Below are 16,524 nucleotides of genomic sequence, written 5' to 3' on the forward strand. Positions count from 1 at the left end.
ATGAAGCAGCTTTTCTGAAAGCTTCAGCTTTATTATCCCTGATTAATATGATTACTGTTCTTATTAAATGGTTGACAAATGTGTAAAAATTAAAACAGATTATTCTGTCTTGAAAATTCTGTACCACATTGACCTTAACCTTGTTTGTAACAGTAATAATTGGTAGATTCTTATCCATAATGTCTGTACTATAAGTATATAGTATTTTTTAAATTGTTGGAGGTCATGAAAAAAACCAGACCCCATCCCCAGGAAAAAATGCACATAAATAAAATTTTGCATAGAATTTAAGATCCCATATTTTAAAAAACAAAAATAAAATACTGACTTGTAAGAGAAATCTGGAAAACAAATTAAAATCTTACCGAAGAAAATAAGATCCTGCTCTAAGCCATCCTGCCTCATCTCACACTTTTCAAAAAAATCTTCAGAATATTCACAAACCCCATCAAAAGCTATTTTCTTTAAAAACACCAATACTTTGGCAGCCTTCAGGCTGAATGAAAATCCCTAATGTTGCCAGGAGGATGAGCTCAGGTAAAAAGGTCATAGTCTGTAAATTATTGAAGGATCTGTCCTATAAAAGAAGCCCTCTCCTACTCAAAGCTTTTGGAGACCACTGCCAGGGTGATCATGAGAACCTAGTGTTTCTCTGTGACAATCTGCCGTTGTCAGTTTGAATATGATTTACAAATAATGCTCATCCTGCACATCTACAGACCCTAGCCAAATGTGGTACAACCTGGAAAACTAATTGAAAAAAGGCAGTGTTAGGAAAAATTCAATTTCCTTTGCACTCTGGATTCAGGTTGTTTCTTCATATTTGGTAGGTCTGTTCGTGTGTGTACATGTATGTGTGTGTACACACACATTTGTGTTATATCCAGTTTGTGGCTACAGAGAAGTTTTAAAATCCACAAGTGTCCTTCTGTCAAGGTTAAATTAGAAACTGCTTGTTTTTCAGTTGTTTCCTGTGTTGAAATAAAATGTTATCAGCTTCCCAGACTTCCTGGCACCATGTCCTTTACTTGCTTTAGTGGGGCTTCTTAGCAACATTTGAGCACCCCAATCTAAAGATCCCTAAGTGTGTGTGTGTGTGTGTGTCTGTATATTGTAAAGCATTCATTTTTCTTAAGAAAGAGACCCTAAAACTTGTTAACTTTGGCACATCTCCAGTACAAACCAGGTAATATAGTGTGGTTTTGTTAGATGATTTCTCTTTAAAGCAAGATACTTAATTGATTATTTCAGGTGTGACTGTCAGGAGCAAAGTTTGACTTCCTCGACGAACCACGATGAAAAGGGAATCATTGTCCTTAACAGCTTCAGTAACATCAGTTGTGGTGGTAACAGGTTGCCCATTTATGCTGACAATTACATCGTGGTCTCTCAACCCAGAGCTGGGAGAGGGAGAAAAAAAGGACCATGAAACTAAGTTTTACTTGTCCCCGTTTAGAATTTAATGTCTGTCTTTTATGGCACTATCTTGCTGTCATTTTTTTAATGATTTTATTTACTTATTATTTATTTATTTTTCCCCATACAATTGTACTCTGATCAGTTCGGTTTTGACAGCCCACTTAATTGCCCCATCTCCACCCACAACATGATAGCTCTGCTTCCAGTTAAGTCAAAAACCAGTCAGGCTGTCAAGTCTAAATATTCAAGGTTCTGGTTCTAGGCTCCTTTTCCCCAAAGTTGTGATTATATTCTGTCTCCAATATATTTGCTTCACACAGAATATATATTCTAGAAACAAAAAAAACACCTCCAAACATGAAACACTTCAAAAAAATATATAGCCAGGCTGATGATTTATTTCTCTTAAAGTCAGTAATGGGCAGGAAGAGGGACATCAGATTAAATGACTCCAAGTGACTTCAAGAAAGCAGTAGTCCCACATTTCAATGTTCATCCAAATCACCTGGCGATCTTGTTTAAAATGCAGATTCTGATTTAGTGGCAGGGCCTGTCATTCTACATATTTTTCTTTTTTCTTTTTTTTTTTTTAAAGACTCATTTATTTATTTGACAAACAGTAAGTGAGCTGGGGGAGAGGCTGAGGCAAAGAGAGAGCAGCAGACTGCACACTACGCACAGACCCCGACTCTGGGCCAGATCTCACAACCCAAGATTATGACCTGAATCTAAGTCAACTGTCGGAGGCTCAACCAACAGAGTCACCCAGGTGCCCTTCTGCATTTCTAAAAGAGCCCCAGGTGATGCCGTGCTGCTGATCTACAGACCACATTTGAGTAGCAAGGACCAGGATACCTGAAAGAAATAGCTTTAGCCTTGAACCAAAAGATAAAAATAAAGGGCTGGGGGGAGGGCAGGAAGCAAGAATATCTAGGAAGGCCTATGATGAGCCAAATTTAGTAACACAAGACCTAACATTTCGCTATTAACAATTAGTACCCCGTAGTTTCTTTCCCCTACTGAAAAGAGTTGTCATAATATCAAAAGATAATTGAGCTTTGAGAAACAAAAGTAGTGAGAATATGCTCAAGTGTAAGAGAGGGACCCAAGAGAATAATTGTAGGACAAACCGCCTCTTTCCTCAGTAGTTAGTATAAATGTTTAAAAACAAGAGTAAAATCAGCTGGAGCACTTCTTTGATGAGCTGTTTGAGCATCTACTTTATTAACATTCACTCATTCAGTGCTGGCCTCTAGTTCAAAAGAAAAAAGTACCTAAAACACGTTCTTAAGCCTTTAGCCCTCTGAATTTTTCCTATTCTTTTTTTTTTTCTTTAAAGATTTTTATTTATTTATTTTGAGAGAGAGAGAGACAAAGTGAGAGAGCATGAGAGGGGAGGTCAGAGGGTGAAGCAGGGAGCTGGGAGCCTGATGTGGGACTTGATCCCAGGACTCTGGGACCATGACCTGAGCCGAAGGCAGTCTCTCAACCAACTGAGCCACCCAGGTGCCCCCCCCCTTTTTAAAAAAAATTTTTCCTATTCTTAATAAATAAGATATCAAGAGTAGATTTGGGAATTCCTAGCAAAACTGATTTAAAACTTTCGCTATTAACTCATCATGAATTCCTGAGGTACAAAAAACCCATCCCCTTCCCAAAAAAAAACCACAAGTACACAAGTCTAAATCAGCACTGTCCAACAGAAGTGTAAGGCAGGCCACATATGTAATTTTAAATTTTCTGGTAGCCACACTTTTTAAAACGATCTTTATTTTTGAAAATCTCTCTAAAAACAGATGAGGCTCATTTTAATAATATACCTATTTAAGTCAATATGTGTATTATTTTAATATGTAACTTTTTAAATTATTTTTTTATAAAGATTTTATTTATTTATTTGAGAGAGAGACAGTGAGAGAGAACATGAGAGGTGAGAAGGTCAGAGGGAGAAGCAGACTCCCCATGGAGCTGGGAACCCGATGCGGGACTCGATCCCGGGACTCCAGGACCGTGACCTGAGCCGAAGGCAGTTGCTCAACCAACTGAGCCACCCAGGCGCCCCTAACTTTTTAAATTATTAATAGGTATTTTAGACCGTTTCATTTAAGTTTTTGAAACCCACTAGAAACAACACACATCTATTGTGCTGCTATACAACATCTTAAACAATGCAGTTGATTAAAGTTACAGGCAGTCCTTCCAAAACAAAAGGCATGTCTCATGGAAAAACTTTTATATAGCTTGCCTCTGTTTTGTTTTTTGTTTTTTTACTTAAATAAATTAAAATTAAATAAGATTCTGTTCTTCAGCCACACCAGCCACATCTCAGTGTTCAATACCCATATGTGGCTAGGGTCACTGTACTGACTTGTGCACATCTCGATCTGACACACATTTACCATGGCATGTTGGGTGATGGGTCAAAGCCTGAGCTCTTACCTTTCAGCAGCTGTTCCTTGAATCACCTCATACACAAAAACCCCAGAACTCACATCAGGGAAATCTGGATCTTGCCTTTTCATCTCTTGAAGAAGGCTAAGAAAAGTGAAAAAGTTTCCCCAGAAGGTTAAGAAACACAATGAATTCATCATCTGAGCCCTGGTCAAAGCCTCCAACTCAATAGGTACTCTTGTGTGTTCTACTGAAAGCTTCAGGCAGCCACTGAGGATTCCATCAGGCCAGTTGCAATTATTCTTCCCTGGGGTTGGGCCGGTTCTCTACCAAAGACCTGAGCCACTGGACATTATAAGCTCCATATAGCCACAGTGAAAGAAGCTAGTGAAATGTACCGTAAATGATTCAGGCAGAGGCAGATACCTACCCCATGATAACGGGGCCCTACACTCACAAGAGTAGCCAGCTGGAGCCCACATGCTTTAGATTCCCTGTTAAGACCATCCAGCTCTGCCTTTTGCTTCTGAAAAACAGCCCAGACATACTGAAACCCCTGCTTACTTCATAGTGAGAGGCAGCATTCGCAGACCGAGATACTTCTTCTGTGAAAGAGCCTTTCCTGGAAAGGAAAGTTATAGGGTGTTACTAACAACAAAACTTCTTTCCTTCTGACAGAACTTAAAAGACAGCGAGTCACAGAACATCCTTACTATTATTATAACTGCGCTTTCGGGCTGTCAGCCATGAAAATGTGCTTCAGAGAAGCTTTGTCGCTAGCACGGACACTCCTCCCATCCACCTCCCATCTCCAACCCATGGGTTTCCCTTCCACCATAATCCACGTATTTCTGGGTACAACACACGCCCGCTTTCGTGCCCAGTTCCCCCCTATTGCCACCCAAACCATCGTGATAAGAGCTCGATACCAGGGACTCAGTATTCTACACAATCCTAATGGCGGCCTCTAGAACAGATGGAAGGCTCTTGAGAAACACAAAAGGGGAATAAAAAGTCATAACTCCCCTCACCTTTCAACTGGCGCTCATGGAATTCTGCCAAGAACTGTCGAATTCGATCTGAGGGAATCGCAAAGGAGATTCCTGCAGTCACCTTCAATGTATTTATGCCAATCACGTCACCATCCTGGCAAGGGAGGAGTCATCATTCAGTCGCCAAGTCATGCAAACCGACCAGGACAAAACCAGGACCGGCAGAGGAGGGAGAGAAGCTAGTCTCTGAGGCTCAGAGCACAAGAGGGGCTAGAGGAAAGAGGACTTCCTCAGAAAGCAGTGGATGTTACCCTTATAGGAACCTACCCATGTGCAGATCCCTGCTGAGGATATTTTTTCTTTTAAAGATTTTATTTATTTAACAGAGGGAGAGATCACAAGTAGTCAGAGAAGCAGGCAGAGAGGAGGAAGCAGGCTCCCCGCTGAACAGAGAGCCCGATGCGGGGCTCGATTCCAGGACCCTGAGATCATGACCTGAGCTGAAGGCAGAGGCTTAATTAACCCACTGAGCCACCCAGGCGCCCCCTTGCTGAGGATATTTTTTAAAACCTGAGTTCATTTTTTCCTTCATCAAATGATTTTAAAAGTGAGCCAGTTTGTATTTTGACACAGATAAGAGGACAAGGAGTACTTGCCTTTTCTCCTCAAATGAAACTAAAAATAAACATGGAAAAGGCAAAAAGCTGTTGGATTTTCAGCAACACTTCAATGGAACTCTTCAGAGTTAGCTAATTGACCTCAGAGAACAAAGCTCACAAGGCCAAAGCTATGAAGTGGGAAACCCTTTCCTCTTCATGCACTCATCACCCTTTAGCCTCTGTTGGGTAATGGGAAGGATAAAAAATGAGACTTCTGATCGTATTAAAACACATACCATAATTCAGTAGGTCTGGTGTGTGGTCGACAATTTGCATGTCAGCCCTGCTCTACTAAACTCATTGTCTTTTTTTTTTTTTTTGAGAAAGAGTAAGAGAGAGAGTGTGAGCACACACAGAAGGAAAGGGAGAAGCAGCCTCCCCACCCAGCAGGGAGCCTGACGCTGGGCTCAATCTCAGAACCCTGGAATCATGACCTGAGCCAAAGAGAGATGCTTTACCGACTGAGCCACCCAGGTGCCCCAGTAAACTCACTATTAGAGAAAGCAGGCACAAGAAAACTATATGAGTAGCATTACTATGAGTAAAAGAGCGCTCAGTAATTTCACTTAGTTCAACCTCCAAAAAGCAAGTATAATGTGTAAAGAACGGAAAACAATCAGCTCAAAGGGACTCAGCATGATCACAGACTACCTGTCAAACAGCACTGCACTTTATGTTTTCACAGGTATTTAAGCAACTAGAAACTCTCACCTTTCCTAGAGATGATGAGCAACATCTGAGAATTAAATACATGACAGGGATGGATTCTCCCTGTGGCTTTTCTCTGTCAGGACTAAAACCCCAAAAAGACCACGTCATGTAGTTATTAGCACGTTGGGATGCGGGACAGTTCTTCCCACACAGGAGCCTGCAGTCTTCAAGGATAGACATTACGTAGCACAGTGGGTCATCTGACTTACATGTTAATTTAGTGCCCCGAGCTTTTGTTAACTTGGCGATGAAAACAGCATGGCAAAGAGATGTCAGTAAGCAAAAGTAAATGATGATGGGTAAATGATGATAACCCCGCCACAGATCTTAGATCTTCGCTAACTATTTACCTAAGATGCAATCATAGAAAAAGCATCTCACCAAGATCTCTACACAAAAGTGACATCCTATTCTGCATCGTCAGTCTTGGAAAGTTGGGAAGAGACATGAGACAGCCAGGAAATTGGCCACTTACCAAGTTCACCAGAGGGCCCCCAGAATTGCCGTGCTGAAGACAGAATTTGAAAAAATCATCAGTGCTTTTCTCCTTGTCATTTATACATGGTTCCTAAAGAGGTTTACCCAAAGCAGCCAGCTCTGGTGAGCCCCTGTTCCTCATAGACAGACAAAGCCTCACCCTTGTCATCACCAACACTGAAGTCAGTGCGGGTAACAGACAAGACCCAAAGAATCACCACCTTCTACAGCAGAGGTGACCTCAATAACAGACCCAAAGAGACTGCTCAATATCATGGATGCCGAAGGTCACATCAAACGGGCTTAACTCTAACAATATGGCATTCCATCTCTCCAGTGAGTGTCTAACTGAACTCTGGACAGCCCCAACAGGCCAAAGGGAAAAGAGGGCCTTCTGACATGTTCTCACTGTCCTGCCAGTACATTATGGGTTGAGGATGGCCCTCCCGAGTAACTTACGTTAATTATGGCATCCGTCTGGATATAGTCCATGTCTGAATTCTTCAGCCCCAGCTCTCTGCTCCCTCGCTGTGTAGAGCTGACAATTCCTGCTGTCACTGTGTTCTGCAGAGAAAATGGGCTGCCCAAGGCTACCACGAACTCTCCAGCCCGCAGGTCAGAGGACCTGCCCAGCAGCAACACAGGAAGGTCAGTCTGCACACAGCCAGGAGGGGTGGGAGGGACAGAGAGATGAACAAATCAAGAATATAATCAACCAGTTTATTTGTGTAGAACACACATATGACAAGGTCTCGGTCATTTGGACACTTACAAGACAAGAATCCCCCACCCTCTCACATGGGTTCTGTAAGTGCCTGATGCTTCTTCCTCAAATTCCAGCAACAGTGACCTCTCACTTGGTAAGATGATAAGGATCATCTCTAAAATCTAAAATTATTGTTCTGTAGAAATTACTGTAACTAAAGGGCCAGTGAAGTCACTGATGAACATACACTGGCATTAGCAACGCAGCACTATACCAGCTCAAAATTTTAACTTTTTAAAGATTATTTATTATTTGAGAGAGAGAGAGAGAAAGAGAATGACAGAGAGAAGGCAAGCACAAGTGGGGGAGGTGCAGAGTCCCCACTAAGCAGGGAGCCCAATGTGGGGCTCAACCCCAGGACCATGAGCAAATGATCTGAGCCAAAGCCAGACACTTAAAGACTGAGCCACCAGGCACCCCCCCAACTCAAAATTTTAGAGTCAAAATTAAACCACAAACAGAAAGGAGATCACCCAGAGCTGTGCTTCTCAAATTTTAATGTGTACACGAATCACCTGGAGATCTTACTAAAATGCAGATTCTGACTCAATAGGCCCAGGTGGGATCTGAGATTCCGCATTAAAAAAAAAAATTCTCAGGGGCGCCTGGGTGGCTCAGTGGGTTAAGCCGCTGCCTTCGGCTCAGGTCATGATCTCAGAGTCTTGGGATCGAGTCCCGCATCGGGCTCTCTGCTCAGCGGAGAGCCTGCTTCCCTCTCTCTCTCTCTGCCTGCCTCACCATCTACTTGTGATTTCTCTCTGTCAAATAAATAAATAAAATCTTAAAAAAAAAAAAATTCTCAGATAATGTCTGATGCTGCTGATGTGCAGACGAGACTTTGTGTAGCAAGGACCTCGGAGTATTCCTCAGCAGCTCTGAATCCATTGCCATCATTGCTAGTATTCTAAGGCAAGCAGAGAAATAAGTTTCCCAGAAGCATCTGTTGAAGGAGGAGACTGGATAGTTAATAGAAGTTGTTAGGGATATACAGATGGGCATAGCAGAAAACAAAAGAGTGAAAAACAGGGGGGAAAGGAAACTAGAAAATAGCATATACCAGGTAGAAAAGATGTGGCATGGGAACGGGGATGGAGCAGAAAATATCAGCAAACTGATGGAAATCCCCAGATGTACAGACTGACTTGGTCCTGCATACTCACATTTGGCTCGATCTTAATCAGTGCAAGATCCAGTTTATGGTCAATGTCTTTGACAGTGGCTTCATATTGGACCCCACTCTGGAGCTCCACCTGGATCCGATGCTGGTTGGTGAGGACGTGGGCATTAGTAACAATGAGACCATCCTCAGACACTATGAACCCAGAGCCACTGGACGCAGGAATATCCTTGTTGCTAAGAGGTGACCTGTCCCAGCAAAACCACAGCATAAGCAGAGGGCAGGAAAATCTCGGGATCCATCCCAGTCTGGGAACACGGAACCTCTCATTTATCAAATACAGCTCCACCACAGTTTTCTCAGACATTTTACTATCCCCTGTCTGTGTTTTCGTTCTCTCCATGTCTAACTGGTCTGTGCAGGTTCAGCGCCCTAGCCATCTCTTAGGAACCACGACTGAGAGCTGAGCACAGCTCTCCTTTTCCAGGGGCGACCCCCTCCCCTCCTTCTTCAGCGCTGGTCAGAGAAGCAACTCTCTGCTTCAGAGGCCTCACCTAACCATACCACTGCAGACGTGGCCCTGGTGCCACATTATTGAGGACCCAGGCGGGAAGGGAGTCAAAGAAGCCTGGTTCCAGCTTGGGTTCCACTACTAACTGGCCTTGTAACGTAGGATTCCCTTCCAGGCAAACGAGGAACCTGAGCAAGGTCACCATCAGGATGCCTTCTGGCTCTGACATCGGACCTTCCGTTTTGTCCATGCGGGACGAGGAGGAGAGAAACCCCAGACACCTAATTGCAGAGGAGTAGCCCCGATTTGGAAGTCACAATCCCTATGCTTCCGCTCTTTGGCTAAACCACCCTGAACAGAGTATACAACCTGCTCGAGCCGCGATTTCCTCATAGCGGGTTTTATGACTAAACGATGCCTAGAAAGGGATCCGGAGCAGGTGAGCTCTCAGAAACAGCCCGCTGGGGTAGCTGGCGGCCTCGTCCTGCCTCCTTTACCTGCGGAACAGCTGCAGGTGAACCACAGACGGCGCCACCTTCTCCACCACCTCCGCGATGAAGTTGTACTTGCTCCGGAGCCCGCCCGCACTCCTGGTCCCTGCGAAGAAATGCTCCATTCTTGGGGGCGGTGGGCGCCCCGCTGCTCGGCCGGACCAGGCGTCATATCCCAAATCCCCCGGGCTCTCGCCTCCTCCTCTCTCCTGTCCCTCCCTCTCCTGGGTGTATTCGCCGCCACCCCGCAAGGAGACGCCTTGAGGGAACCAGACCTGTCATCCCGGATGGAAAGAAAAAGAGAGAAAAGAAAAAAGGGAAGACGCCATTCAACAGGCGTGGGGAGGCAGGCGGGGAGAAGCCGCACGGGAACTGGTAAGGAGACACGTCGGACGGAAAAAAAACCGGGAACGGGGAGTTGAATCGGGAGGCAAAGGCGGGAAGCCCGCGGCGAACCGCGCGACCGCGGCGAGCGGCTTCGGGGACTTGCGAGCCGTCCGAGCGCGCCGGCCCCGCGCTCACCTCGACCCGCGCAGTCGCCCTTCAGCACCGGCAGGGCGGGGAGCGCGCCTCGGAGGCGCGCGGCGCGGTTGTCGGCGCGCAGCGCGCACAGGCTGGGGTAGGTGCGCCCGTCGCTGCCGCACACCGCCGCCCCCGCCTCCGGGCAGCCGCACGTGCCGACCCAGGCGCCGCGGAGGCGCCGGGCGCTGAGCGGCGCGCGACACTGCAGCCCCGGGGCGCACGGCCGGCCCAGCGCCCCGCCACAGGCCTCGCCTTCGGCCGCCGCGCAGACGCGGCAGCAGCGGCAGCGATCGAGCACCGGCGTCGACCCCGCCGAGCAGGTGGGCAGCAGGGGACAGCGCGTGGGCTCGCAGACCCTGGGACAGGGCAGCAAGGCCCTGGACCTCCTAGCCTCGACTCTGGGCACGGGCAGCAGGGGCAGCAGCAGCCACAGCAGGAGGAGTCGTCCCGGCACAGCTGGTCGCAGCAGCGGTCTAGTCATCTTGCCTCTTCCTTCTTCACTCTCCAGTTTACTTTGGACCGGCAACTGCTCTAAAATGAGCAACACTTTCTCCCGGCTAGGTGCCGCCTCCGTCACCCCCGAACTTTAAGGGGCAGAGCCTGGCAGACCTCTCCATATACACACACACACCCTCATCCCCTAGCACATGTGCCCGCCCACGCCCCAGGGCCAGGTCCACCCCACGCAATGAAGAGAGGTCCCCAGCCCTACCCTGTGCAGGGATCTACCTCGGGAAGTCCAGAAAACCAATAATGGGGCAGACTGACAGGAGAGATCACCCACCCACGGACAGAAGGTCAGCGTTAGGAAAACACACACCATATTTCAGTATTTCACATGGTTTTATTACAAAACAAGCAACAAAACAGTTTTAGAAAATTATTTTTTGCTACATACCAATTAGGAGATCACATAAAATGAGAAGCGTAACAGTTTCCATGCACTCAGCTCAGTGCTTACAGTGAGTGCATTTCACAGCTGAAACATACTGGTTCAAAACACAAAATCATGCCACACGTTCATAAGCAGTGGGGGGAGAGGTCAAACAATATATATATATTTTTAAAGATTTTTATTTATTTATTTGACAGAGATCACAGGTAGACAGAGAGGCAGGCAGAGAGAAAGGAGGAAGCAGGCTCCGGGCTGAGCAGAGAGCCCGATGTGGGACTCGATCCCAGGACCCTGGGATCATGACCGGAGCCGAAGGCAGAGGTTTTAACCCACTGAGCCACCCAGGTGCCCCCAAACAATATATTTTTGCTAATATTAGCTTTATTCAAATTCTACTTAGTACAAGTGACTGTAACTGACTGCCGCACGCAATAACATAGAGAAAAAAAAAAGTAAGAAAAAAGTGATGGTGGTAGAAAAGTTTGCTAAACTGTCCATTTTTGACATGTTCAAAGTTTATAAACATAAACAAAGCTCATTTGGGAAACTCAATTTCCAAAACGGTGTTATTGGTCAACAATAAAAACAAACATCAAATCCCACGCTCAACTCTACTTAGGTCCTTTTAGCCCATATCAGAGCACAGTTATTATATTCAGCAAGGAAAATAAACCTTTTGCTTGAAGTGAACTATAAAGCTGGAACTTCGCTCTGCTCTTTCTCACGTGGGTGAGCTCAGCATTCTACTCAAAAATAAACGTATAACTTCCGATATTTTGACCTGAGACTACTCTACACCTTAGTAGGTTTATGATGTCTCCCAGGATGCAAAAGGTACAACAATGTTTACGAACCACCAAGGGATCTTGAGTAAGCAAATCCTTAAGCTCTCAAGAATAGGGGATGGTAAAGAGTTCAATTATTAGGAAGATCATCTGTAATACTGTTACATAAACTGAGTCAAGACCATTTCGAAAGTCTTAGGAAAACAGCACAACTCAGAGAAGGTTTTTACTCCACAAAGAAAATGCAGTACCTTTTTGGTTCTTTTTTTTTTCCCCCAAACTCAGATTTATTCCAAAGCCTATACATTTAACTACTAACCTATACTGCTTCCCTGCCCTATTTTTTCCATCTGGTTCCATACACAGTTAAAGCCAAATGCTTTGACTATATATGAACTATCTTTGGCTCACATGTGCAGTGACATTAAAAAGTTGTGATGTGAAATTGGCCAGAAGGTAAGAAATATGGACACAAAATTCTGAAATAAGGTTTGGGAATGACAATCCTTACAGACTTCACTGAAGATAGTTCTATTTATCTGGTATTGGAACTACATTAACAATGTTTCCATTTGGTATTCCCAAGTATTTGCCAACTAGAGTCCTTGTTTTCTCATCTTTCATAATAATAATATAATCTAGATTTATACGTATGTTTAACACATCCTAAATAGACCCTACTGAACTAAGAAACATTATCAGCTTACTATAATGGCCAATTAATTTAGCAGTAATATTCTAGCAGAGAGTTTATTTAACAAAAGAGAAACGGGTACATTTTCACAGCTTAAACACCAAAAGATGACAGCTTACATGAGTTAGGGAATGTTTTAAGGGATCTCAAAAGTTCCTAACTTATTTTTGTTAGTGCAATATTTTGTACTTTCTCTGATCTATCTAGCCAAAGAATTTTCTTGAGGAAAATCTGAAGACAAAACGAGAGACAAAGAGCTTTAAGAATCTGAAATGCCTACTTATCAGGCTACTTAAAGCTGTAACCTTGGTCACCCATAAATAACTAACTCTCAAGCCACAAATTTCTGATGATAAAAGTCTACAAGAGTCTGCAAAAAAGAGGACAGAGAGAGAGAGAGAGAGAGAGAGAGAAATCCAGTACTACGTGTCTTTTCTACCAGAACCGCTAGGCCAAAGAATTTAAGTGAAAAAACAGCTTGAATGCAGTGTAGTCCAGAAAAGTTCTCAACATGACATGGACTTCAAGGAAATTACACTGCCGGGAAGGAACAAAGATTTCTCTCACGCCCCTAAAGATTTCTGATGACACGTTTTTGCCTCTGTATTAGATCTAGACATAAGGAAGGAGAAGGGATTGACTTAGGTAAAAATACATCTCTTGGTATCTTCCTCTAGTCATTAATTTTTAATTTAAAGCTAATTAACTGATCTAGCTGATAAAAGGCATAGACAGAAATGAGTTAGTTTTTCCTCTCCCTTTAAGGAATCCTGATAAGTTAACAGTTCAGCACGTAAGTTGGATAAATTCTCCCAGGGACCCTGGAAATAGTATCTTCTTGTCAAATGAAAGAAGGTACACCCAAAAATCTGGGTGGGAAGTGCCATCTATGCTCTACCTGGGAAATCTCTAGTCAGCAACGCAGAGCCTCTAAATCAATGTTACTATGCACAGTTTCTATTTTACTAAAAATATAAATACCGCTCAAGATTATCTTTGTATCTCTTCATTGTTAAGTACATGGAACCTTATTTAGGGTTACAAGGTTTGATCATGCAAGTCCGCAAAGTTTCATTCAAAGGGCAACAGAAAGAGTAGAAAGAAAGCAAATCCACCAGGGTTTATAATATACAGCACTTAAAATTAGACTACATCAGCCCACTGAAGAGAGTTATGAGGTTAAGGATTCAAGAAATCTGTGCTGAAACAGACCTTTTCTTCTGTCTGGAAAACACAGATCAGAAAAGTTTATCTGGATGATGTTTATTTGGATGTCGGTCTTTTCCCAGGACCTACTCTAAAGCAATTCTAACACTCTAAGATAGAGATCTGATCTCTCACACAAGAGAATTATCCTACACTTATCAACCCTCCGAACTTCCAAATAATGCCCTAGTGATGGAAATGTCTGCTCTATTCTCAATAGTCATGACTTTTAACATCGATAAACCCATCCCCAGGGCCTGACACAGACACTGGGGGGCAGGTCTGTCACTCACGTTGACATTATTTGGGGTCATAGACAAGAACAGAATAATTCCCAGAACTGGCCGATCCACTGAGGTGGAATCTTTGCCCATACCTTCAAACAAGATCCCTATTTCTTCCCCTCTGGAGGTCCCCTGGGAGGCTCTACCCTCGTAGACATTCTGAGAGCTACCTGCCGCCCCCCCAAGATTTTAACACCTCCCCTCAGAATGTATCCCCAGCAAACCAACTGGTTTAGTTACAACCTTCCTACCTCACAGTCAGACCTCAGCCAATAAACAGGAATTAGATAAACCAGAGGACTGGCCCAAGATTCTATGCCTGGCCTGGGAAGTAAAGGAAAAAACTACAATTAGGATGAGGAAATACAACTTGGTTGGGGATGAAATTGTACTCCCAACCTCCTCTGACCAGGAAGATCTTAGGGAAAAGTAGAGGCAACCTGCTCTCCACTGAGTGTGCCCACAGGTCTAACCTAGCTTCCAAGTTAAATACACTATATTTGTATTTAAAACAAAACAAAACAAAAAAACCAACAGGCCAGCTGAATGGGCCCCTTCCACCGAGCCTCCACAGGAATATGAGTGCCAAATGTTCTCTGACTGTCCTCCAAAACGTAGGGAAACTGAGTGATGGCCTCCTTCTCTTGAGTCCTCCCCCCTCCCAGGACACCGTGCCCTATCACACATCAGAAGTCCGTATGCTCTCGTCATCAAGGCTGAACAGAAATGGTTTCTCCTTGGGGTGCTGGGGCTCCGACCTGTGCCTTATCCGGGAGCTAGGCAACACCCCAGAAGTACTGCTCTCCCCAAGTCGAGGCGTGAACAGAGAGTCCCCAGGAGTCTCTTCAGCTGGAAGCAGCTTGTCCCCAGCCTGGGGGACAGGGGTCCAGGGTTGCCAGGAGGAAACCACAGAGGGGGCTTTGCAAAGGGCTTTTTTCTCTTCCACAAGTGGTCGCCCCCTGCACAGGACAGAGTTGGGCCCCCCCGAGAGGCCAGAGCTTCCAGAGCGAGTCAAAGAAATGGATCTAGAAAAGGACATATCCTATAAAAATAAAAGGGAAGGGGAAAAAATGGAAAATAAGACCTTTCCTGACAATGTTTATCCCAAAGCCCCAGGAAGAGCACCCACCCAGAATCACCCCCTCATAGGTCCAGGGCACTTGTCTACAGAAATCAGGTCTGACCAACAGAATTCACTCCAGATGTGTCAAGGTCTGCCTGGCAGGGAGATGAGTAGCATCACAGACTCGGTCTCTTTACTCAGTCCTACCTCACCTCTTTCCAACAACCAAAAAAACAAACAATTAAACTTTGTGTAAAAACAAAAATCAGTAGAAAGAAAACAAACATGACAGCCCAAGGCTTCAGCTGCCTCACCAAATAAAACCTGCCCCCTCAGAGAGACTCCGTCTCTTAAGTTGACAGTGACCATGTACCAGAAAGGAAGTGACTTACTCTGGGGTGGCACTTGAGGGCCTGGACAGCTGCCCCGATCTCCTTAATCCAACTGTGCATGTCTTCAGGACTGTCCGCCTGCAAAAACACCCACAGCACTTAGGGAGAAATGTTTGGCACTATGATTTTAGCTCGCAAAGTCTGTGATTCAATTCTCAGTTTATGAAATCACACCATTAGAACTGGAAGGAGCCCAGAGACCATGTCGTCCAGTGGCTGTGACTTGTGAGGACATTTGTTTCCTGAAAATTCGTATCTGACACCCTATAAATAAAACAGCTTAAGCAGAGCTGCTCTGCAGCGAGGCAGAGGCCGTCCCTGCTGAAGCCCCTCACCCTGTCTGGAACACAACGGGCTTCTACAGAAAAGAAAAATGAAGCCCAGAAAGCCAAGCTCAACTGTAAGCTCAAGGCTTACAGTTGGTCTAGATTCCAGTTCTCCTGACTCCCAGTCCAAGCACCTTTCTACCACAGCCATCCAAAGAGAATAATCCCTTTTTCAACTCCAGTCCTGCTAAAGCCAAACCCTCTGCAAATCCTCTAAGATACATATTATCTCCAGGAACAAGGCTTCGCTCAGAGCACAAGCGACCTGGGTCTGTCTGGACTCCATCCAGGTCTGAAGAGTCGGTAGACTCAGAGCACCAAGCTTACCCAACAGGAATGGCATTGCTGCACCGTTAGAAAGCAAAGCCCCCAGAAATACCTACCGACCCCAGAAGGGGGCAGCAGCAGCACTGTGAAGAGAGGAAGGAAAATGAAATGGCCAAGAAGCAGCAGGTGGAGCCCTCGGGATTCTCAGGGCCTTCCAGCTTTACAGTAGTTGAGTTTAAGGGAACCTAGCAAACGCTTGCTGTGGCCCTACTCAGTCTTACACGTGGCATCGGGGCCAGGCACAGAGATGAGACCAAGACCAAACCCCTGACCTCCAGAAGTTTCCCTATGGTAATCTCTCTCCGCCCCCTTGCCATTCCCTAACAGTCTTACCCCAAATCACAAGTGTCCACCTGTGTGCCTACGCAAGGTATATGTAAATGCCACCCTCCTGCCGGCAAAATTCTCCACATAGGCCCCTCACTTTCCCCATCCCCCAGATGATTCTTTCCTGTTGCACCGTGTCAGAATAAAACCATAACTAGTTTTTTTTTTA

General features: G+C 45.0%; 2 protein-coding genes across 3 annotated transcripts in view; both read right to left on the reverse strand.

The window, feature by feature from the left end:
* Positions 1-998: 998 nt before the first annotated feature.
* On the reverse strand, positions 999-10,771 carry HTRA4 (HtrA serine peptidase 4). The gene is made up of 9 exons (XM_059156326.1): positions 10,057-10,771; positions 9,541-9,640; positions 8,576-8,780; positions 7,109-7,303; positions 6,648-6,680; positions 4,842-4,956; positions 4,375-4,432; positions 3,859-3,954; positions 999-1,400 (listed from the first exon to the last, which is right to left on the reverse strand). The coding sequence occupies exons 1-9, from the start codon at positions 10,535-10,537 to the stop codon at positions 1,235-1,237; spliced, it is 1,449 nt and encodes a 482-aa protein (XP_059012309.1). The 5' UTR covers positions 10,538-10,771; the 3' UTR covers positions 999-1,234.
* A 109-nt stretch (positions 10,772-10,880) lies between these two features.
* Positions 10,881-16,524, reverse strand: part of PLEKHA2 (pleckstrin homology domain containing A2) — a 59,937-nt gene continuing 54,293 nt past the window's right edge. For both annotated transcript variants that reach the window (XM_059156324.1, XM_059156323.1), the window contains 2 exons: positions 15,376-15,453; positions 10,881-14,962 (listed from right to left, as the gene is read on the reverse strand). In XM_059156324.1, coding sequence (XP_059012307.1) covers positions 14,600-14,962; positions 15,376-15,453 — 441 coding nt within the window. In that variant the 3' untranslated portion in view covers positions 10,881-14,599. The remainder of the gene's footprint in view (positions 14,963-15,375; positions 15,454-16,524) is intronic.

The sequence above is a fragment of the Mustela lutreola genome, chromosome 18, assembly GCF_030435805.1.
Source record: "Mustela lutreola isolate mMusLut2 chromosome 18, mMusLut2.pri, whole genome shotgun sequence".
NCBI classification, from domain to species: domain Eukaryota; kingdom Metazoa; phylum Chordata; class Mammalia; order Carnivora; family Mustelidae; genus Mustela; species Mustela lutreola.